Source organism: Meleagris gallopavo, chromosome 2, assembly GCF_000146605.3.
Source record: "Meleagris gallopavo isolate NT-WF06-2002-E0010 breed Aviagen turkey brand Nicholas breeding stock chromosome 2, Turkey_5.1, whole genome shotgun sequence".
NCBI classification, from domain to species: Eukaryota; Metazoa; Chordata; class Aves; order Galliformes; family Phasianidae; genus Meleagris; species Meleagris gallopavo.
Window position 1 is genome coordinate 90,310,119 of NC_015012.2, and position 24,206 is coordinate 90,334,324.

General features: G+C 37.1%; 2 protein-coding genes across 2 annotated transcripts in view; both read left to right on the plus strand.

Moving 5' to 3' along the window:
• The window catches only part of LOC109366483 (fibropellin-3-like), a 57,922-nt gene extending 40,753 nt beyond the window's left edge, over nt 1-17,169 (plus strand). The window contains exon 7 of the mRNA XM_031552252.1: nt 17,038-17,169. Coding sequence (XP_031408112.1) covers nt 17,038-17,169 — 132 coding nt within the window. The remainder of the gene's footprint in view (nt 1-17,037) is intronic.
• A 2,598-nt stretch (nt 17,170-19,767) lies between these two features.
• LOC116216265 (zinc finger protein 621-like) overlaps nt 19,768-24,206 on the plus strand; it is a gene marked incomplete at its 3' end in the record, with an annotated part of 50,202 nt that continues 45,763 nt past the window's right edge. Inside the window, exon 1 of the mRNA XM_031552253.1 lies at nt 19,768-19,818. Coding sequence (XP_031408113.1) covers nt 19,768-19,818 — 51 coding nt within the window. The remainder of the gene's footprint in view (nt 19,819-24,206) is intronic.

The window sequence follows — 24,206 nt, forward strand, 5'->3', positions numbered from 1 at the left end:
TTTTTTGCTAAATATAGCTCAGCTACTCCCTCAGAGGATATAAACTTGATTTTTGATATTTCTGAGTATTTATTTCTCACAAATGTCTTTTTCTGCCTGTATCTTACTATAGCTGCACACATATTCACTGAGATCCTTGATGGAAGAGAAATGTGTTATAATGTTCTTCCAAGGAAAGAAACTAAACCCATTGTGCTTGGTTCTAAACTTAAATTCTTTTAATTTAATAAAATCTTTCATCTTAATCATAAAACCAGAAAGCAAAATCAATTTCAACACACCAGAAAAGCATGTTAGTGAGAAGGTTATCCCTTTGAATGTTTAGCAGATAAAATATATCTGGTACACCTAGTGTGTCCAAGCATTTGTCAGAGCAGACATGAAGGCCAGGAGAAACCTCGACTGAAGCATAGGTAGAGAAAAATAAGAGGCACCATGTGGCATAATCTCCAACCTAGGATGGAGTACAATCCCCAGGACCCAGACTGAGCCCTAGGGCAGAATACTGCCATCCAGATCTCAGCAGGCAGTGAACAGTGGCTCTCTTAAGGCTGAGCAGCAGCAGGTAGTGGCCTGCAGGTCACCTATTTCCTGATTTTGTTTGATGTCAAAAGTGATGCTCTCCTTTCCAGGCACTTGGACCTAGAATGTTGTGAAGAGAGTTTTCAGGTCTGACAGGCTCCTGAGACATCTCATCTGCTGCTTTCCTACATGGTCACCAAAAATAATGTCAGAGAGACACTGGGAAAGAACACTCAGGACATGGGGACCCTACTGATAGTCTCCTTGATCTTGCTTGTGAAGGTAGAAGGCTTGAGGAGGAACATATGGCAGCAAGACAGGTTCTGGCTAGGTATAAAGTAAAGCTTTTCAGCAGGAGGATGGTTGAGAATGGGCTGGCCAGAGAGGTTGTGCAGTTTCTCTCTTCGGATGTTTTCAAGACCAGAGCACATAAAGCTTTGAGAAATTGGATCATTGTAGAATGTCCTGAGGTCAAAAAGGACCTTTAAAGATCATCTAGTTTCAATCCCCTGCCCTAGGTAGGGTTGCTGTAGCAGAAATGAACAGCCTGAACAAGTGATTGAGCACCTGGAGGAAAGGCAGGGCCAACCCAGGGGAGCTCAAGTGCATGCAGTGCACCTGAATAACCAGATGGGGTGGAGCCAGGATCCACCCCTTCCCAGAACTCATTTAGGGGTTGGCAGTAAAGGCAAAAGTACCTTGCTGTAGATCCCTGCCTACCAGAGGCCTTCTGAAGGTAAGTAGCTCTTTTTGTTCATTTCTGCATCTGTGGCTGCTGTGTTTGGGCTTGTCCTTGTTTGCTGTAGCCAAAGACTTTGCCACCCCACTATTGTTACTGTACTTTCCACCACATTATAGCATTACAGATGCTAACAACTAGACCAGGCTGCCCAGAGCCACATCCAGCCTGGCCTGATCCCCTTCATGGATGAGGCATCCACAACCCTGGGCAGCCTGTTCCAGTGTGATATGGTCTCAAAGTTGACCCAGCTCTGAACATGCAGCTGGACTAGATAGCTGTCTGAGATCCCTTCCCTGCTGGTTTATTCTGAATTTGTAAATCTATGATAAATGCATCAAAGATAGATAGTAATTCAGTTTTCCTATTTTATTACAGTTCAATTCTTTTGGTTTACAGGAATACACAAATCTGAACAATAATCTTGTATGTTATATGATCTAAATTCCCTGTACCTAAAATATTTCTTGCATTTATTAATTTACTAGATTTTTTTTTTTTTAATCACTACAATATATGCTCTCCTATTTTTTTATATCCAGTTCTGAGATTGTAAAATATTTGAGATGGTATGTTTGGCTAGTAAGTCTTTAATGTAGTTATTTGCGGAACTGTGTATCAACTGGTATATAATAAAATTATATTAATAAAAATTAAATAATAATAAAAAAGTAAATAAACTTTTCTTTCCCCCTAATAGAAGATCTCCAAATACTTCAAAACCACTCTGCAAGAATGCCCTTCAATGATCTCCTTATTTCTTTAGAAAATCACAAGGATATACTGAGTTTAGTCTGTTATCCACTTCGATTTCTTAAGTACCCAAAAGAGAAAAACTATGAATTCAGCTTTAGAATAACCTTTAATCTAAAATAACCTGTATATATTATATTCCTCAGAATTAATTTCGCAGCACTCCAGTTTAATTAGAACTAATAGTACAGCTGGAAATGTAATAGTAATTCATTGGCTACCTGGAAAACTTATAACTGTTGCACCTGACAGACTGTATTTAGAGTAAGAGTAATAACAACTAATTAAAAGATATGTAAGGAATACTTTTTTATTACTTTTTTTTTTTTATTTTGAATTCTTGCTACATTATTTATTTGAGAATTTAAAGAGATTTGCAAACAGAAAGATTAAAATGTATAAGTCAGTATCTCTTTTAATGGTAGAAACACAAAACACAGAGCAGAAGAAATTGATTCAAAAATTCAGAACTACATCTACATTGGGATATAATGGAAATTACTTTGATTAGTATTTAGCAGTCTATTACCAGACCCTGCCTCTGTGGGTGCATCACCATTAACAAGTGTGACTCTCAACTCCCAAAATCATATGAGAGAAAAATTTCCAAAATATCTTATTTCTATCACACACTCAGAAAGACAATAAGAGAAGCACATTCTAATACGGTAAAGTACTCATGAAGAGCACTGATCACAGCAGTGAAAACAGAACTTTTTATGACTGTTTTACAATGATAAGAAACTGCATTTCTGATGGCTACTTGTATCAGTATGGAAATGAACTTGTTGCATGGGACAGTCCTCACAATCTTGAGGAGTGTAGTTCTCTAGTCAGCTTAATCAGACTTATAATTTTATTATATAGGATACCCTTGTTTAGTGACACTTAATCCTTTTAAAGTTACATTCTCCATCAAGAGAAATTACACATTTTCAATCTCTTCAAAATGACATTTTTATTGCCAGTTAAGCCACTGGTGAGGGTAATACAGTGTAGATGGCAACCCATATTGGATCTGGATAGTGAAGTTTATTTAAGAACTAATCAGATTAAAGTTTTTAGCATACATGGTTTTGCCACACCCACTTGCTCCTCTTCATCATCTCATTTGCTATGTCTTGACTTGCTTGGAAATCCACGCAGACTGTCCCACGGTTCCTTGTAAGCTGCAACTCAAAGCTTTTAGTCTTGGGAATACCATGGCATTTGTTTCCATGCAAATCTCTGATCTCCTAAGAGACTCCTATTACATCTTTTCTCCAGCCAAGATTTTTGCCACTTTCTTTAACAGCCCCCTTCTCTTCAACACCACTTCTTTTCAGATTCTCCTCCTTTTCAGCACTAGCTTTTTTTTTTTTTTCCTATGGGATCTCAGCTCCAGTTTTCTCACTCTGTGCCAAAGTGCTAGGTTGATCAGCCTCCTAGTAGGTGTTTCTGTTTGATATCTCTCTGTTAACTGGCAGATTCAGGGCATTACACTTTTAGCTGGTCTAGGTATAGTAAAAATTAACAATGAGACACTTGGTGCAAGCTTTCACTTGAGAGTATTAAAAGACAGTTTCAGATGTTCACCCATACCCACATCCTATTATCTGCTATTAGCATTTATAGTTTAGGCTTCTTTTTCCTTTATTTCTTCCTAACTCTGACATATATTAAGGATTTCTATTTGTGATTATCATATTTCAAGGATGTTGACTTCGCCAATTTCACTGGGAGTCATATGCAACATCTTTGCCTCTATAAATTACATAAAATTAGAGAGTCTCAGTTATATCTTTTCATGATATATTTAGTACAGGTTTAACTACTAAGAGGTAAAAGTTAACACTTACGTGCTAGTTCAAATGCTAGACCCACTATTTGTCATTTCAGTTTAAATTCAGTGTCCAGACTATTTCTGAATTTACATTTGACTTTTTCCCTGAGTAAAACTGTGTACTGAATACTTTGCTTATACAAATAGCTAATCTAAGAAGACTTATGAATCTTAAGAGTTCTGGAATTATTAATATTCTGCTGAATTATTTAAAACAAGTTCACAGTGCTCCATGTGTCCTGAGGAAAAAATGGTATCCTTGCTGGGCAGCAAACATATCATGGTTATACACGTGATAATTTTAGTCCCTTGGATGGGAAAGTCCCATCTGGTTCCTGTAGTCCAGATGTGTGATTATTTCCAAAACCAGTTGTCCATTTTATTTCATTTACACTCAATTAATCAAGAATATTCATTTGATTTTATTTTAAACTGTGTTAGAAAAATAAGTGTAAAGAAATTACTGGAAAAAAAAGCCACAAAAAATCCAACAAGAGCAACAACAAAATAACAGCTGCAATGAGAAAAGTAAGCTAAAGTCCAAAGTAAATAATTCAAATTAAAACAACTTAAATCCTTGTAAATATGGTACCTTTAATATATTTACACAAGGAAAGATTGTGATTACGCAGGTGTGTTATATTTTCTTATGACTGTGTACAATTGGTAAGTTATTCTCTTATTCAGCTGTAAGTCTTGTTACTCCTTTTATTGAAGCTGTAGGTCAACATAATCAGAAAGTGGTTCCTCAGGCATAGATATATAGCCAGGTGCTTTTCACCTATCCTTAGTTTTGATTTGGCTTTATAAGTTTGTCTGCAGTAATTGTATGCTTTCAAGATATTAATGTAATAAATAAAGAAATGAGTAGAAAATAAAAAAAAATACTATTCCTAACAGGAATGGAAGAAACCACTCTGCTTTTCATCTTTAAAAAATAAGAGTTCACAGGGCCTTTGAAATCTAGAATGGGTTTCAGGAAAATCCTGAAGCTCCTGCTCTAGCACAAGGATATTCAGGAAGCCTCAACCTGAGCAGTTTTCATCCAATCACCCTGTCTGGGGCAGTGGTTTTCTATTTGGGCTCACATTATGGTTTGTGTACTAGGAATCTCTCCCATGCAAGCCCTTCTTTATCTTTCTCCACAAGGACAAATCATGCAGGTTTTCTTTAAATAATTGAATAGATGTACTCTCTGCTATATGTTTGTTCTTAATTCCTACTGAAATTTGTTCAGCAGCCTTCAACTGGCTGTCAAGAAAGCTTTATCTCCTGTACAAATAAGACTAACCCTTCTAGCAGACAATTGTAATGTGTCTATTCTCTCCTTGTTCTGAAATTTTCTGATATTTTGTTATCCTTGGCTCAGACTCCAGTGCTTAAAAAATAAAAATATGATGTGAAATCCCATAGGAAAGTTGGGTAGTTTGCAGAAGAAAAGGTAGCCAGGTTATGGATGTTCTCCTTCCCCTCCAAAGCCTAAGAAGTTAGCAGTGGCTTATCTCTGAACAGGCGGAGATGTAAAATAAATCTTTGAGATGCAGATTTAGAAAACTGAAATGTTTAATACAGTGCCGTAACTTTCAAAGGAAGTTGAATCATAGAATCATTAAGGCTGGAAAAGACCTCATCTATTCCAATCATCCACCTACCACCAATACTGGCCATTAGATCACGTTCCTAAATATTACATTTACCCTTTCCTTAAGACCTTTGGGGATGTTGACTCAACCACCTCTCTGGGCAGCCTGTTTCAATGCAAGGGCACTCCTTCTGTAGAAATTAGTAGAAATTTTTTGCAATATGAGGCCTGGATTTCCCCTGGTGAAATTTGAAGCCAGTCCTTTTCATCCTATCATTAGATACCTGGGAGAAGAGGCCAGACACCCACCTTGCCTGTTCCATCACCTCCCCACTCTCATAGTGAAGAACTTCCCCCTGACATCCAACCTAAATCTTTTCTCCCTCAACTTAAAACCATTTCCTCTTGTTCTGCTGTTATCTACTCTTTTAAAGAGTTGATTCCCCTCCTGTAGACTCCCTTTAGATACTGAGAGGCTGCGATGAGGTCACCCTGCAGCCTTCTTTTCACCAGGCTGAACAAGCCCAGCTCCCTCAGCCTTCTTCATAGGGGAGGTGCTCCAGTCCCTTCCTTGATCATCTTCGTGACCCTCTTCTAGAACCTCTCCAACAGCTCCCTGTCTTTCTTGTACTGGGGGCTCCACACCTGGACAAAGTACTCAGATGGGGCCTCACAAGAGCAGAGTAGAGGGGGACAATCACCTCCCTGTCCTTGCTGGCCAGCCCTCTTCTGATGGAGCCCAGGATACCACTTGCCTTCCAAGCTGAAAGAGCACACTGCTGGCTCATATTAAGCTATCAAGACCCCCAGGTCCTTCTCCACAGGGCTGCTCTCAAGAGCCACTCCTTCCAGTCTGTGTGAATGCCTGAGATTCTTCCGGCCCAAGTGCAAATCCTTGCACTTTGCTGTGTTGAGCCTCACTAGGTTCATCTGGGCCCATCTTCCTAGCCCGTCAAGGTCCCTCTGAGTGGCATCCCTTCCTTCCATTGTGTCAACCACACCACTCAGCTTGGTGTCAACAGCAAACTTGCTGAGGGTGCACTCAATTCTGTTGTTGATGTCATTGATAAAGACCTTAAAGAGCACCCAAGACAGACCCCTGGGGACGCCACTTTTTACCAGCCTCCACCTGGACATAGAACTATTGATGACCACCCTCTCTGTCTGCAGCCTTTTAACCAATTTCTTATCCATCAAGTGGTCCACCCATCAAATCCACATCCCTCCAATTTGGAGATATGGATGTGGTGGGGGACCATGTCAGATGCCTTGAAAAGAATGAGGTTTGAAAATTTTGAATAGCAAGAATTAAGTTTGTTTGTATGATCCCTGAACATTTCTCCCTCCCCACCCCCCATGTAAATCTTGGATTTACATGTAAGTTGAGTAATTTCTATTTGCACGTGTAACGCACAATACATTTGAGCTGGGAGTCAAATGACACCAAACTGTGTGGTGTGCTTGACATGCTGAAAGGAAAGGATGCCATCCAGAGAGGCCTTGACAAGCACGATATGTAGGCTGTGGAAAACTCATGAAGTTCAACACAGCCAGGTACACAGTCCTGTGCCTGGGTGGAGCTATCACCAGTAACAATACAGACTGAGGGGTGAATGGATGAAAAAGAACAATGAGGGGGGTTTTTCAATAATCAACATTTAAGAGTATTGATTGATGAGAAGCTCAACATGACACAGCACTGTGTGCTTGAAGTCCGGAAACCAATCATATCCTAGGCTGAATGAAAGGAAGTGTGACAAGCAGGTAGAGGGAGGTCATTCTCTCCCCCTCTCTGCTCTCATGAGACTCTACTAAAAGTACTATATTTAGCTCTGGGGTCTGCAGCATAAGAGGGGCTTGGATCTTGGAGCAGGTCAAGAAGAGGGTCATGAGGATGTGTCACTTCCCTGACATACTCATAATGCAGATTACTTTGTGGACATGTCCTTTCTGCTAAGAATTAGAAAGAATGATTTAGATCTACTTCTTAAGTGGTAACATAACTCTCATGTATAAAGTATTAGAAATGTGTTTTCATTCCACACTTTCTATTGGAATAACTGCATTTTTAAATATTTTTTTCAACAGATTCTTGGATTATTTATGACACACTGAAAATATTTTATTATTTAGTCCTTAACACTTGTCTTTTAAAAACAAAATAATGCTCACTTGTTGACATATGAAATATGAGTATGAGCTCACTGCATGTCTTCACAGTTCTATAAAATGACTCCTACTATTGTTTCCCATTGAATTATGTTCTTTTCCCTTTATTATTTATACTTTATTCTAATTTTCCATTAGCTCAAAAAATCATGGAAACAGGAAACAGGCTAAGGAAACAGGAAACAGATCCCTAATGTCCAATAGCCAAAAAAAGAAAAAAATTATATCTTTAGAAAAAACATAGCATGATTATTTACTAAATGTGTAGTCTCAGAAACTGTCAGTTACCAATTCCTTCCTTGCAATAATTGAAGCTCCTTTAATATTTTAATTCATGTTTCAGATGTATTTTGCCCTTGAGTCTTAAGTATAGAGAAGAGTTATGTACCAGTTGTTGCTTAGCAGCACTAAATGAAGGCTATGTCAAAATCTTTGTACCAAGCATAATTTGCCTACTTCTTATGCCAACCACCATTTTCCGATCAAGCTCTGGATTACAGTGTTTATTGTCGCTATATTTTCTTTGAGATATTATCATAGAATCATATGTTTCTATGATAGTACTTATTATTGGCTGAGGAAGAGAGAATTTGCATGGGTGAAGGAACAAATTGTCTCTAGGTTCTTAGAGCATGATGTTTGGGCTGCCAAAGTCGTTATATTGCATAAGAGGGCGAAGACAAATGTCAGGAGTACTCGCATAGAGGGCAAATTGTTATAGTAGCAAATATGAGGAGGAAAAGGAAGCCTGTCTTCCTCTTCTACATGTGAACCAACAGAAAGCTGTTACTGAAATACTTGCATAAATTAAGTTCTATTTTTATTAACTTTAACTTCATTAATACAATACAGCCATTTCTACTGGTATGTTGATGCTTGAACATTAAAAGGCCTCAATTTAAAAACAGCAATAAACTTATGATCACTGCAAGAGTGAAAATTGTTTACTAAAGTAAACAATAAAGTCAGGTAATCTGAACACAAATATACTTCAGGTTTTTTTGCTTGTGAATCTGTATTCTTCCTATTTCAGATTTATGTGGAAGTGGTGGGCTTGTTTGTTTGTTTTTGGGGGGAGTGCAAGTAGCTTTGTTAAAAACTAAAAAGCTATCACGTAAACTGCTCAGCACTACTGAGGGCACGCTTGTATTCCTTGTCTAGTTCTGGGCTCCTCAGTGTTAAGAGAGACAGGGATATACTGAAGAGAAAAAGGATCGCAAACCATAGAATTGTTTAATCTTAGAATGGCTTAGGTTGGAGGGGACTTTAAATATCATTTAGTTCTAACCCTCATGCCATGGGCAGGGTTGTCAACCATTAGATCAGGCTGCGAAGGATTCTATCCAACCTGTTCTTGAATGCCTCCAGAGATGGAACATCCACAACTTCTCTGGGCAAACTGTTCCTGTGCCTCACCACCCTTGGAGTAAAAAATTTCCTCCTAACATCCTCTTTTAGTTTAATGCCATTCCCACTTATCCTATCACTATTAGACCGTATAAAAAGTTGGTCCTTCTCCTTCTTGTAAGCTCCCCTCAAGTACTAGAAGGCTGCAGTGAGAGAGCCTTCTCTTCTCCAAACTAAACAACCACAACTCCCTCAACTTTTCTTCATAGTAGAGGTGCTCCAGCAATCTGATAATCTTCATGTCCCACATCTGGACCCTCTGCAACATCTCTGCATCCTTCTTGTACTGGGGGCCCCAGGACTGGATGCAGTACTCCAGATGGGCACTCTCACAAGGGCAGAGGGGGACAATCACCTCCCTCTCCCTGCTGACCCCCCAGTCTCCTGATGTATACCAGGATACAGTTGGTCTTCCAGGTTGCACACTGCTGGTTCATGTCTGGTTTTCCTTCTATCAGAACCCCTCAGTCCTTCTCTGCTGAGCTGCTCTTGATGAGTTCAATCTGCCCGTGGTGAAGTTGTGCTGGTTGTCTTGGATCACCTCCATGTTTCAAGACAATGAAGAGAGTTGAATATCTCTTCTGTGAGGAAAAAGCTAAGAGCTAATACTGCTTAGCTTATCACAGAGGATGCTTGGGCGGCATCTCTCTGATGTCTATAAATACATGAATGTAAGGTATGAAGAAGACAAGTAGACACTTTTCAGTGGTGGCTAGTGTCAGAATAAAAGGCAGTGGGCACAAATGGGAAGACAGGAGATTCCGTTTAAACACCAGGAAGCAATTCTGTGCTGTGCTGGTGATGGAGCACTGGAATAAGTTGTCCAGAGAGGGTGTGGAATCTCCCTCCTCAGAGATATACAAAAGCCACCTGGATGTGGACCTGGGTCCTGGACATCCTGCTCTGGGTATCCGTTCTTGGGCAGCAGTTGGGCCAGGTGGACCCAGTGTTCCCTTCCAATCTTGGCAATTCTGTGATAATGTGATTTTTGTGGCTGTGATATCATAGGTTCAATTTACACTTGAAAGACTTTACTGACAGAGTTGTACAGAAAAGCATTCATATCAGAAAAATGCTCTTGCTCCCTTCCAGTGATGGAAAGTATGGCAGGAGGGATAGAAGACTGTCCTCAAGTTTTAATTTGGATTATTAATGTTAGTTGTGTTTTGTACAGAATAACTTTGTTTTCATATTTCTTCATATTATAGTCTTGTGGTAATCTTATGGAAATCATCAACTTTCCTTAGTTTTCCAAAATTTTGAATTTGAATTATATATTGATATTAATAAAATGTGAAATAGGGATATAGAGTAGTATAAATCTATTATTCATATATTATACGTATGATCATCTTTGAATTCATTGAATTCATTCATCTTTGAATTCATTCATATTCTTATACATATAGGCTTTAACTAGATATTTAGTTTCACAGTTTCATTACTGTAAGCAAATTAAAGACAAATTATTTTCCCTCATTTCATGTACTATCACGTTAGTGAGAATGTTATGTCCTGTTTTAACATTCATATAACTCTCTTCTCATGTTTTCATCTGAATGAAACTAGTGAACCTTATAGGATATCCAAGGTAAAATCTTATCAAACTCATACAGCTTCATGCATTCAGATATATCTTGGTTTTCTATTTCTTTTATATTCTTGTCTTACTTAATTTTATCTTAATATCATAAGGACATGAAAAGAAAAAGAAAAAAATTATTAGTCTATTTTCTTTACTAATCTTGCAGAGTGGATAATTCATGTATATTCAAAACAGTCCTATTAAAAAGAGATTATACTTATATATTTAATTTCTTCTCTTCTGCTCTTTTCGTTTACAGTACACCACTAGCAGCTCTGAACAGCTGCAACAATAGGAACTATATAATGAATTATGCATCAGCACCTTTAAAAACGTTTCTGTATCTGCAGCTCCCTATTTGCCCCTGTGAAATTTCCTCTTGCCTGCTAGTTCTGCTGTAACAAATATCCTCAATATGTCAGGAACTGACGCTGGACATTTAAGTCCTTCCTGAGAAAGGCTGCCTCTGCCATGACTTGTCACAGGGAACCCTTGCACCTTCCTATCCAGGCAAGTTGAGGGTTGAAAGCTCTCAAGTCACTACAACTTCCTCAGATTTCAGAGTAAGTCAGTTGCCAACACTAAGGTGAAAAAAAGAGTGGTTGGTTTTATTTTTTTTCGGATCCTGAAAGGACAGTAGCAGTTCCTAAAGCATTTTCATGCTACTAGCAAAAACTATGCTATGAATGTTAAGTATTTGTTATTTAAAAAATGACCTTTGTAATATACTTGTTAAAGAGCTCTCCACAAAATACTGGGTTTTTTTTGGAGGAAAATTTTTAAAACATGGAATGCTAAGTTAGAGTAGAATATAATGGAAAGTATATTTATATGTTTCAAGACGAAGCTAATTCTGTCTGTGCTTGTTTAACACCTGTTGTATCACAAAAATAAAAGTTGTTTGATCCAAATTACAGCTAGCCAGGTTTTCAATTTGAATTAGTTTCCACCTAGGTGCCTAGGCATCTAGTCCTCAGCTAGCTTTAGGAAAGCCAATGAAACTGAAAAGAAAACAATTGTAATTAATTAAAACTTCTAAAAAATTACCTTTAATAGGTACATTAAGGTAGTTTGGCAGCTAATTACCTATCATTATTCCCTAAAGGTTAAAGAGCTAAAAAGTATAGGCAAAACAAAAGTGTCCGGTATTTACTAATACATTCCCATGCAAAAGAACTTTTCATCTATGTTTTCTTCTACTCTAATTGTCATAATACAGTACAAACATTTTAGTTTCCAAGTAGTTACATTTTACATTTTAAAAGCTTATTTCAGTGTTCTTAGTATTTTTTCAAGTTTCTTCAGTGTTTGTTGTCATCAGAAGAAAGTAAAATATATAGATTTGTTTGCACTTTAGACTCTTCAATACAATCACTGTACTTTAGATTAAATCTTGCACTTTTCTTTGCTATTTATGAGGCTGCCAATTCATCTTGTGCATTTGGTGTGCATATGTTAGCAACAAGTGAATTAGCTGTGCCCTGATTTCCAGCAGCTGGATTTAGACATTCAGTCTATCCAGTAGCTGCCCTGTTCCTGGCATCTGGGTATCAGAACCGAAAGCTATGCCACATGACAGCTAGTGGTACTCAAACCTATATGCATGCATGTGCTCAGATGTGCACATCCACACACACTGTAAGTGTCTTCAGTACCAGATTTCACACACTCAGCTTACCCATGCTCCAAGTTGGTGTTTGCTGGGGCTCACACTCTGAAGTGTGCATCAAACCATACACATATACACCCATCCATGGGCCTTCCTTAGACACGTAGCCACTCTGATTCAAGGTCCCACTGTTGTTGAGGCATCAGAACATCCTCACACACAAACAATAGAGAGTCTCTCATCCATGAAAAGAGCTAGAAATAAGAAGAGAAGGCAAATTATATTCATCAGGCACAAGACATGGTCAGGCGTGTTTATAGGTAACTAGCACTTTTTATGTGTCTCATCCCACGCAGTGGGTTTTGAGGGAGATTACTCTTCTTCTATCTCCAAAACACTAACAGGCCCAAAGCATGTTGCAGTTCCTTCTTTGTTGTTGGCATGTCTACTTGTTCTAAAGTGGCTAGGGTCTCTAGTGGAATACAGACTGTCCCTCCCTTTCACTAAATTCCTAGGAATCTGCGTTCTGAAGAAGGGAGTTGTATCTTTTCCTGGAGGATTTTCAGTCCTATGCTTTCTAAGTGTTCTATTATTCACTCAAGTCTCATCAACCAGTTGGGCCTCCAATTAGCGTGTTGTCAATGTAATGATATGTTCTGACATGTTTGTCAGCTAACCAGCATACATTTTTAGCACATTCGAGAGACCCTCAAAAATCAGACAGAATTACATGATTGGTACAAGAACAGACAGCAACAGACTCTAATACTGAGCGTTAATAAAATTTTGTGAGGCAGTGGCCAGTGGAGGTGTGAGGGGGGAAAATTAAAGTAATACAAGATTTGGAGGGATCTTTTCAATGAGTACTTAGTATGCTGTGCTACTACTTAAAAAATTTCTGACTTAATACAATTTTTCTTGCATTTCAAACAATGTTTTAGTGTTAGATATATCAGAAAATTAGCTATTAACATCTTCTATTACATGCTCTTATTATTCTTAAGTTACTATTCTTACAAGGTCTTCTATTTTCTAGGTTAATAACCCCAACTTTCTCAGTCCCTCTTTGTAGGAGAGGTGCTCCAGCCTTCTGACCATTTTATGTCCCCTCTCTGTACCTATTATAACAGGTCTGTGTCTTGTGCTGGAGGCCCCAGAGTTGAATGCAGTACTGCAGGTGGGGTCTCACCGCTATCCCTGCCCTGCTGCTCACACTTCTTTTGATTCAGCCTTGAATAGGGTTTGGCTTTCTGGACATAATAACCTTCTTACTTTCTGTAAGTAAACTCTATCAGGTCATTCTGGTAATAACTTAAAACAATCAAAATGTAATATATGAACACATTCCTCCTTTAGGAAATTCTTTTAACTGCATCCAGTACTCAGCTTGTATTTCTCTGAATTCTATGAATTTAATATAAATTAAATTTTAATTAAATTAAAATTAAATTAAATTAAAATTTAATATATGAACATAAGTTATTTTCTTACTGAAAGCAATTTGCTATAAAATTTGCTCCTGCTTATCCAGTATCCAACTTCATTCTATACCATTGTCTGCTTATACTGGGATGGCTATCCAAAAAGTAATCTTTGCTCTACATTTCTAAAAATTATTTTTTTTCTGGAGGTATTTTAAATTATTCCTTTATCTTTGATATTTTCTCTCTTCTACGGGGAGAAGACTATCTTCTTTCTAATCTTTATTTGAAGAAATCTAACAGATCTCAGCTGCCTTACCTTTGGGGGTAAAATGAGCTCTGAGGCTTCTCATGAGCTATAGGGAAGTGATGGTACAGAATGCCTTTGCAGGGAGGAAAATTGTCAATCACAGTTTAACAGGATTGCTTTCAAAACCAAGGCTTTCAGAAAGTGAGATATGTTATCCCCTGTGATTTGTGTGGGTCTCTTGTTAGTCTGAAAAATACTCACCTTTTTTTTTATTATACTTTTTTTTCCCCCTGAGAAGGAATGCTATAAAGTAGAAAAATTTTCTAAGATCTTCAATCCATCTTTCTTCTGTTATTGAGTACTTCTACTAAGTAGATATATCTATTTCTTTTTCTTTTAATTGGGGGACATCTCTTTGATGAACCGGGCTAAAAGATGGTTACTGCCACTGTGAAAGATGAGAAATTATCAAAACAGTAGCAGTCTCTCATTTTTTTCCATCTAGAATAGTTCAGAGAGGCCAAATCATGAAGATTCTTCTTTATAAGAAATAAAATTGGCAGTAACTTCATATTTTTTAGTGGCTAACAACAAAAGCTAACATACTGAAGAATTTTCTTTATTTCTCAACAACCTATAGAATATCCCCTTTCATCACAGCTTTGCTTCCCATCTCCCTGCTTTTGCTTTATGACATGAAGAAATTATTATTTCCCCCCCGGAAAGTAAGAAAGGCAGCAAGAAGTTGTGGCAATAACAATTGTGAGCTAATAACTCATAAAATTTGAGTTTAAAGAAAGTTGAAGTGACAAAGGTTTCATTTTTCAGCATATCGAGTCTACCATATATAAAATTACTAAGACTTAGGACAAACTTAATAGAAGATAAAGGAGGAAATGCAAAATACAGTAACCATGGGCTTGCTAGAGAAATAATGCTTTATTCTACTTATTAGTGAATACAATAAAACACGCTATAAAGACTCAAGAAATCAAGTGTTCTCTACCAGTCCCATGAGGAAAGATTTTTAAAAGTTTCTGATTAAGCTGTATATCTATAAAAGGATTGAATAAAGGGATCCTGTCTGTCTTTAACAGTCTAACATCTTAACATTTTTTCTATCATTTGAAGTTGGCAGAAGTCTTATTTGAACTCTTCCTCAGTGTCTGATTGTATATCTGCAGATCAGTGAGATACAAATAAGAAAACCTTGGAGTTATATTTGCTACTTAAGAGAGATGTATTCTCATTGCTACTTTAACAAAGGCCCTAGTCTAAGAGTTTCATAGTTTGGAACACGACAATTTGACATTATAGCTAAATTTATATAAAATTTTAACATGGTGCCACTGGTACTGCATGTGGCTCCAAACTTACTCTTCCACATGTTTAAATTAACAAACTTTGAGTCTCTGAAAAAGCTAATAAATTACATAAAAATCAGAGTTGTTTTTCAAAGCTCCCAATTTACAATGTTTTAGAAATAGAAATAGAAATAATTAGAATAGAAATAATTTATGAATTAAATATGTGACAATTCATTAGTATATAGTGCATTAAAAATTATTAATAAAAGATTTATAGTAATTAATTTTGACCTTTCTCTTATAATACATGGGTAAATGATTGTGTTTCAAATAAAGAATACTTCATTCATTAGGAAATTAGACAGAAAATTTGGGAGCTATAGGTGATGTAAGTTTGTTATGATTCTCAAACATCACACAGTTGCCCCAAAAGTGACAAATATTCTTTTCTGAGAAATGTAAAAATTAAGGGTCATATTGCACATTAGAGCACGAGCTAGAAAACTGTATTATATGGGAGTACAGGAACAGAAAAGACAGGAACTTGACAGAGATCTAATGAATAAAACCTATGAGGAAATATGGAATGTTTATTAGTTTGTTTGTGTCAACAGACTGAAGACTGAGTGAGAACATAAGTCATCATATGCATATACATATATAAAATCAAGATATGTAAATGGATAAAAAATGGATAAAAAAGAGATATGAGTATGGGGACAGGAGGCTCAGCAAGAGCCAGTGTGCACAGGTAGCCAAGAGGGTAAGCCATGTTTTGGAGTACCTTAAAAACAGCACAACTAGTCAATCAAAAAAGGTGATTCTTCCTCTATATTTAGCATTGTGGGCTTTTTTGTTTGTTTGTTTTGTTTTGTTTTTAATTGTCCTTGAATATTGTATACAGTTCTGGGCTCCACAGTACAAAAAAAAAAAAGTTAGGTACTTGAAAGCATCCAGAGGAAGGCAACAAAGTTGACAAAGAGCAGGAAGGTATGTCCTAAGGACAACTGAGTTGTCTAGTTTGGAAAAAAGAGGGCTAGGAGGTGAGTCTCTTTCAGGGGAATTGTTCTCTCTTTCAGGGGAAATGGAGGCGTTATCTGAAAAAAACAGTTCAAAGACATTCTTAGCAGCAGAGGTATTAGGAAGGAGATCATTAAAAAAGTGAACAGCAGTTTTTACATTGGAACCTTGAATATTTCATGGTAACATTGTAACATTTATGTTACAAGCAACTGCTCCGATAATCCTTGAAGTCTGGCAGTCCTTATTTTACTATACCTTGCTATATATTTTTTGCCTTGAAAAATGACTAGGTTAACAGGTTTTTTTCTACATCAATCACACCACACAGCTTGATATCACCCACAAACTTGCTGAGGGCGCACTCACTTTTCATGTCACTGATGAATATATATTAAAGAGCATTGGTCATAGTACTGACCCTTGATGGACATTACTTGTCACTGGTTTTCATCCAGACATTGAGCTATTGACCACCACTCTCTGGGAATGATCTTGCAACCGATTCCTCATCATCAAACAGTCTGTCTGTCAAATCTGTATCTTCCTAATTTAGAGAGAAGGATACTGTGGAGGACCATGTCAAAGGCCTTGCTAAAGTCCAGATAGATGATATCAGTGGTTCTTCCCTTGTTCTCTGATGCACTTATGCCATCAAAAGAAGCAACAAGGTTGTTTAGGCAGAACCTGTCCTTGGTGAAGCCATGCTAATTATCCCATATCACTTCATATGCTTTGGCATCGCTTTCATGCTCTGATCTGATATTTCCTGGCACTGAAGTGAGGCTAGCAGTGTTTCTGTGGGTCATCCTTTCTTCTTAAAAATGGATAATATATTACATCTTTTCTAGTCACCGAAGACTTCACCTGACCACGACTTTTCAAATATCATTGAGAGTGACTTGGTGACTACATCAGCCAATTCCCTCGGGACTCTGGGATGCATTGGGACATATGGATTTATTGATGATCAGGTTCCTTAGGTGGTTGTGAACTTGATCTTTGCTTACAGCAGGAAAGGCAATGCTCTCCCCGTTATGAATCACATGCTTGAGGTCTCTGTGTACAGCAGTCGCTAGTGAAGACTGAAGCAAAAATGTTGTTAAATACCTCATCCGTCTCCATGTCTGTCGTTACTAGCCTACCCATGTTGCTGACTAGCAAGGGTATGTCCTCCTGGACTTTCCTTTTCCAATTGCTGTACCTATAGAAGACTTTCATATTCTTCTTTGTGCCCCTTGCTAATCCAGATCCTTGGGGCCTTCGCCTACATGATCCCATCCCTACAAAGCCTAATATGCACCAGTGGGGGTGATCTGCTGTCATTGTTGCCACTGCTGAAATGAACTAATTCTGCATGTGTCATTGTGTTCACATCCACTGTTTGGTCTCCATAAATATTCAGCAAGCATCAATGAACATCAGTGTGTGTCATTTTTTCCCCATAGAGGAATTAAATTCCACACCTTTGATTCATAGGCACTTTCATTTTGTCAGATGCCTGTTACATAGCAACAAAATGTAATGGAATATTGGAGGGAAGGTTCAACCTCTGCTGCCATACCACAAACATCCATCTGCCTCTGACATCATTAGCCAACATAACAAAACAGTAGGCATTACTTTCAGAGCAGTCCTCACATATAACCACATTTATAATATCCTGGTTTTCTTTCATTACATATGCAAGTGAAAACAGTGGTTTATTTTTAACTTCTTAAAAAAAAAGGCTTGTGAAAAAATATGTTCTCAACCAGATAACCATTCCTTGGATAATATTCTTATTTTTAGTATTAGTAAGTAATGTGTCCTCCCAAAAATGATGACTAATGATATTTCAAAATATTACAGTATGGCTAGCAAGGCTTGTAAATCATACCATCTGTTAAAGGAGAGATGGAACTACAGATTGCCTCATAGTAGTCCACATTTTGGACCACCTACTATCAACATATTAACTATTATAGATCATCTACATTTTGCTTGATAGTAAGATAATCATTAGAAAGATATGATTACCAAATAATCCAGAATAATCTAAACAGTGATGGTTGTGTAGGGGTTCTTCTGACAAAATTCAGTTTAAAACAAGAATAAAAATAAGATTTTTTTTGAAAGGAGATCTAATGCCAGGTTTCTCCTGTATTCTGTTGAGGTTGTGTACTGTATCTTACCTAAGCCCCCAACCACGTATTAGAATTCATAAATAAATTCTGCAAGAAAGGAAAGATGTGTGTTGACATACACACATCGCACCAGGACACTCCAATATTTACTGCCATTTGTTACTGCTTTGCTGTCACAAACATCAAATTATTTTTTCTGGTATTCACAAATGCTTTATAGATTGACATGTTATCGCAGCTCAGAAGGCTTTCGAATTTGTTTCCTGAATGAGATAATGTTTTAGAGACTTTTAAAAATGATGTGGAAGTAGGAAGGAAAGGTATAAAAGCATTTGTCATTCCTAACATACACTACATTTTTAATGGATTAACTTGTATTTTCTAGTTTTAAACATTATTGTTAAAAAAAAAATGCACAGATTGGGATTTATTTTTCTTTAGGTAAATATGCATGTTTTATGGTGTGCCATATCTTTGCTATGCATCTTTCATTTTCCATGAACTTAATTAAATATACATATATATATGTTTGCTCCATTCAGATACTCTCCCTACCTGTCTGGCATTTTCTGCTCTTTGCAAATATGCTTCCCAAAGGTGCCTCCATCTTGGCAGTGGGGCCTAGCTGTGCCCTGCAGTGGGGCTGCTGGAGCTGAATGTAACCATCTGTGTGCAGCACATGGTAGCTCCAGCCTCACCTTACACAGGAGATTGCAATACCACTGCCAGCATATGTTCACCTGCACCCAGTGCAGTGTATCAAAATACATGTCAGAAATTGGAAACCTGAGTTGCAGTTTTTAAGCTTTTAATTTTGCTTATTTTTCCGTCTTTTATTAAGGTATATAGACAGCATCCTCACCTACTGTAATTAAGCTACACAATTCATGCATGCTGAAAATCTGACCTGCGTGACATATGTTTGTTATACCTCAAAGTACTCGTATATATTTTACATCTCCACTGCTGAAAGAATAAGACAACAAAAGAAAGATATTTGATGTACCGCCTCTTATAGTAACATGTCAAGATTCACAAAAAGTACTTAAAGAATTGAAGTGACTCTATTATAAGCAAAATGTGTGAAAATATGTATGTTATTTGCATAAGGCTATGAATTTCTTGTTACTTTCTGGAAGTACCTCCTGTTTTATTTATTGCTTTATTTCAGGAATAAAGGCATGTATTTGTGGTGTTGGATAAGAAATGTGTGAAATTTAATTCTTTCTTAATAAAAGACAGAAGTTCTGACTTCCAGATTCATCTTTCAGTGAAATACAGATTTAAACATGTCTTGGTTTTAATTACAGTAAACCACTGGAAATAATAGTTTCATGTTAAAAGCACACATAAAGAGGAAGTAAATCAAATATCACCTTGCTTCCTTGGCAGGTTTTTCAGGACAGTACTGTGAAATAGAAATGAATGAATGTGATTCAAGTCCCTGCTTGAATGATGCTGTCTGTCACAGTGATGTCAACGGATACAACTGTATTTGCCCTGAAGGTAAATTGTTCAAAATAATTTATTTTTTTTCTTTGACAATTCTCAAAATTGCCTGCAGTCTGCAGGACATCTTCTTGACAGACTTGAAAATCACTGTTAAAATTTCCTGTCTATGAAAGTTAGTTATTCTTTTCTGGTTTCATTTGCATCTTAGTCCTTCAAGGTGTCCAATAAAACAAGTACACTCACAATAAATGGAGGCAGATAAATGTGTTGCCTTTATCACATAAAACCTCATAATAATAATAAGTGAACAAATGAAGAAAACATAAATATATTGCATTTGGAAATCACAGAAAATTGAATCAAGAAGCTTACAAAGAAAATATATTATACTGATATACCATACTGATATACTAATTTGCAGTTTTCTGACTGTCATAATGGACAAAATAATGATTTTGTAACAGTTCTTCAGTGCAAAAATGCTAAAATTGCCCAAACAAAAAGAATGATTTTCAGTAGTTTTGGTCTGGTTTTGTAAGAGTGCGTGTTGCCCAGTAAAATATAAATTATGTGAACAAAGGAAAAGTTGTTCCAGGAAAAACTGAAAAACTTTAAAACATTTAAAATTACAGTGTCTTTCTGAGATACTTTCAAAAATGAGTTATTGGTGAATATTTTAATGTATTTTATAAATTCAATTGTAGTTTAAGAAGAGTAAAAAATCTGTGGCTTACAAATTGTGTTTTAAAATGTCTTATATATGAATTTAAAATCAAACATTAATATTTTGTACTTAGAGTTTGATAGTGAATTGATTTCATAGCTTACAAAGTTTTTTTTATTTATAAATTGATACAAGCATTGTGGTGGTGGTGATAACTATAGAAATTCTTCACAAAAGACAAAATTGTTGCAAGTAATTCTTTTAAGTACAGCCTCCATCATTAGTTTAAATTAGAAGCCAACACAGACATTGGAAGGTAGTTAAAAATTTACCTTGGAAAAGATCATTCTTCTGTTTAGATTGCCTGATCGGCTTACAGAAGAATAAATCTTGGCATCTAAATTAATAACTTTGTGGCTTACTTGTTACCTATGAGACATGGGTCTGATTAAACTCTGATTGCAAATGAGAACTGCTTCTGAATACATTATTAATGAACTCAGGATAATTCTAAAGTTTTATGACTTAAGGATCAGTGGAAATTGGCTCCATGGTCAGTTTGAGAAATTATGAGAATATGCCTTGCACTGAGGATGTTGATAGCTTAGCATTAGTCATGGTCTTCCCACAGCCATGGCCTGTGACAGCACTAATGATAGTCATTTTGAAGCATGACCATGAATTAGAATACATTTACAAAACCGTAAAATGTCAGATATTGGAGTGGATGTTCTCTCTCAATTTCAAGTATTAAAAAAACCTTTTGGACTTGCTAGTTTGCTAAAAGTCACTATTACATGAGAAAAAAAAAAAAGAGAGAAAAACCAGAGAAGTAATTATTTCAGTGTTGATTATTAAAACGGAACAGATGTCCAAACCCCAGCACATCTAAACTTCATCTGTACTGTCCTCAAAATCGCAGAAGATACACTAGTTATTTGGTCTCTGCTGAACAGAAAGTTCAACTAGATTAATGAAAATACTGAATACTAAGCTTGTTCTTTCAATTTTAACTCTTTTTAAAGCATGTTTAATGGTCAGATATACTTTTTGTTAATGATAACACAGGAAAAGATTTTAGAAAGATCTTTCAAAAAGACAGATAATCATATTATGGGAGTAAATTGAAAATAATGTATTCTTTAGGAAAAAAATATACTCAAAGACATGCTTTAGAAAAGAAGGCACGTGTAGCTGAATAATGTCTAGCTCTTATTTTGTTTTGTTTTGTTTTTCCAACAAAGGATTTGAAGGTCTTAACTGTGAAATCAACTTTGATGAGTGCACTTACGACTTCTGCAAAAATAATTCAACCTGTTTGGACCTGATTGCAGACTATAGTTGTGTTTGTCCTCCAGGATTCACTGGTAAGATTTATTGTACTTTACTTAAGACATTAAGTAGCTAAAAATGAAAAAACAACAACAAAAAAATAAAAAACAAATTCATTATTGTAGTTTGTTTAGTATTTTAACATTTATAAATAAAAATTCAACTCAGTGTTCTGCACTATTGCTAATCTGCTTTTGCTTCCTTACTAATATGATAAAAACTGAAAGCAATGTGTGAGATGATTGATTAATTGATGGAAAGAAAAAATATATTTTATTGAGATAAAAAGTGTTCAGAAAACACGTAGTCTGTGAAAAACATTATTTAATCTTTTCCTAGGTAAGCAAAAATAGATAAAGCTGGTAGTATTTGTCTTCAGAAGATCATATCACAGCCACACTTTTCTTGTGATTCAGATAGAAATGAGAATACAATTTTAGCAAGAGAACACTTTGCTCTTCAAGAAAGATGTCATTAGATCTTTATGATAAATAGCCTGGGATTTGCATGATTATTTGTGTATCTAACAGGTTTAAGAAAATAGCTTTTGCATGAGGAGCAGTCTTCATAAACCTACTTGCTGTGACAAGCAACTAACAGGAGCATAAGGAAATCAATAAAACTGTCTCAGAATATGCTATCTTAACAACTAATTGGCTGTGATGTCAGGGACTGGAACACACTGACTTTCAGATGCTGGTTTCAGTGACGCAAATTAATAGTATTAATATGTCACAAGAGGTAGTAGGAAGATGCTCTTAGTGGATGAAGGTAAGGCTGTGGATGTGGTCCACCTGGACTTCAGTAAAGCCTTTGATGCTGTCCCCCAAACATCCTCATGGAGAAGCTGGCTGTCCATGCATTGAATGTGCATATGCCTTGCTGGGTGAAACACTGGCTGGATGGCAGGGCCCAAAGAGTTGTGTTCAATGGAAGTAAATCCAGTTGGTGGCCGGTCACAAGCGGTGTCCTCCAGGACTCAATACTGAGGCCGCTTCTATTTAACATCTTTATTAACAATCTTGATGAGGGAGTTTGAGTGCATCCTCAGTAAGTTTGCAGACAACACCAAGTTGGGAGGGAGTGTTGATCTGCCTGAGGGGAGAAAGGCAGTACAGAGGGACCTGGATAGACTGGATTGGGGGGCCAGGGTAAACTGCATGAGTTTCAATAGGGCCAAGTGTTGGGTCCTGCATTTTGGTCACAGCAACCCCGGGCAACTCTACAGGTTTGGGGAAGAGTGGCTAGAAAGCTTCCTGATGGAAAGGGACCTTGGTGTACTGATGGGCAGTCGGCTGAATATGAGCCAGCAGCATGCCAAGGTGGTCAAGAAAGGATTGTATCAGAAACGGTGTGGTGAGCAGGGCTAGAGAAGTAATCCTGCCCCTGTACTTGGCATTGGTGAGGCCTCACCTTAGTACTGTGTTCGATTTTGGGCACCTCAATATAGAAGAGACATTGAGGTGCTGGAGCAGGTCCAAAGAAGGGCAACAAGGCTTGTGAAGGGCTTGGAGAATATGCCCTACAAGGAGAGACTGAAGGAACTGGGGCTGTTTAGTCTGGGGAAGAGGAGGCTGAGGGGAGACCTTATTGCTCTCTTCCAATATCTGAAAGGTGCTTACAACCACAGAGAGGGATTGGTCTCTTCTCACTGGTGACAGGTAACAGGACAAGGGGAAGTTGTGCCAGGGGAGGTTTAGGTTGGATATCAGGAAAAACTTATCAGGAAAAACAGAAAGGGTTGTTAAGCACTGGAATAGGCTCCCCAGGGAGATGGTTGAGTCACCATCCCTGAGTGTGTTTAAAATCTGTTCGGATGTGGTGCTCAGGGACATGATTTAATGGTGGGTTGTTAGAGTTAGGTTAGCATAGTTAAGTTGCAGTTGGACTTGATCTTTAAGTTCTTTTCCAACCTGAGCAATTCTGTGATTCTATGATTCTAGGTTGATCCATGGCAGCAAAAATTCACCATTTGCTGAGCAGTCTCAGAAATCCAGCAAAGTCAGCAGGGGTCGTATAAGAAGCCAAATGTGTGCTCATAGGAAGCTCAAAATCTAAAATAAAAGAAGAGACCAATTATAGAGAAATGGAAGGCTAAAGGGATGAGTAGAGTGGTGAAGAATGAGGAGGCAAAATTAAGTTAGAAGTAAATAAAGCATGTAAGGTTGAGAGTAACACCAACTACATTCAATTTAGGAATATTTCATACTTATTTTAGCAATAGTTAAGAACTGGCAGATGGAACACAAGGAATCTAAGTTGATACACAGAAATTTAGAATCTGTGAAAGTGATATTAGTTGCTGTTCCCAAAGATGTCTATGACTTTTCTTGGTTCTTGCCAACATATTCTACAATAATTCTGCATTACAAAACTGTAGTGTGCTTTATTTCCTTCTCAATCATAGTTTCTTTCTTTCTTTCTTTCTTTCTTTTCTTTCTTTCTT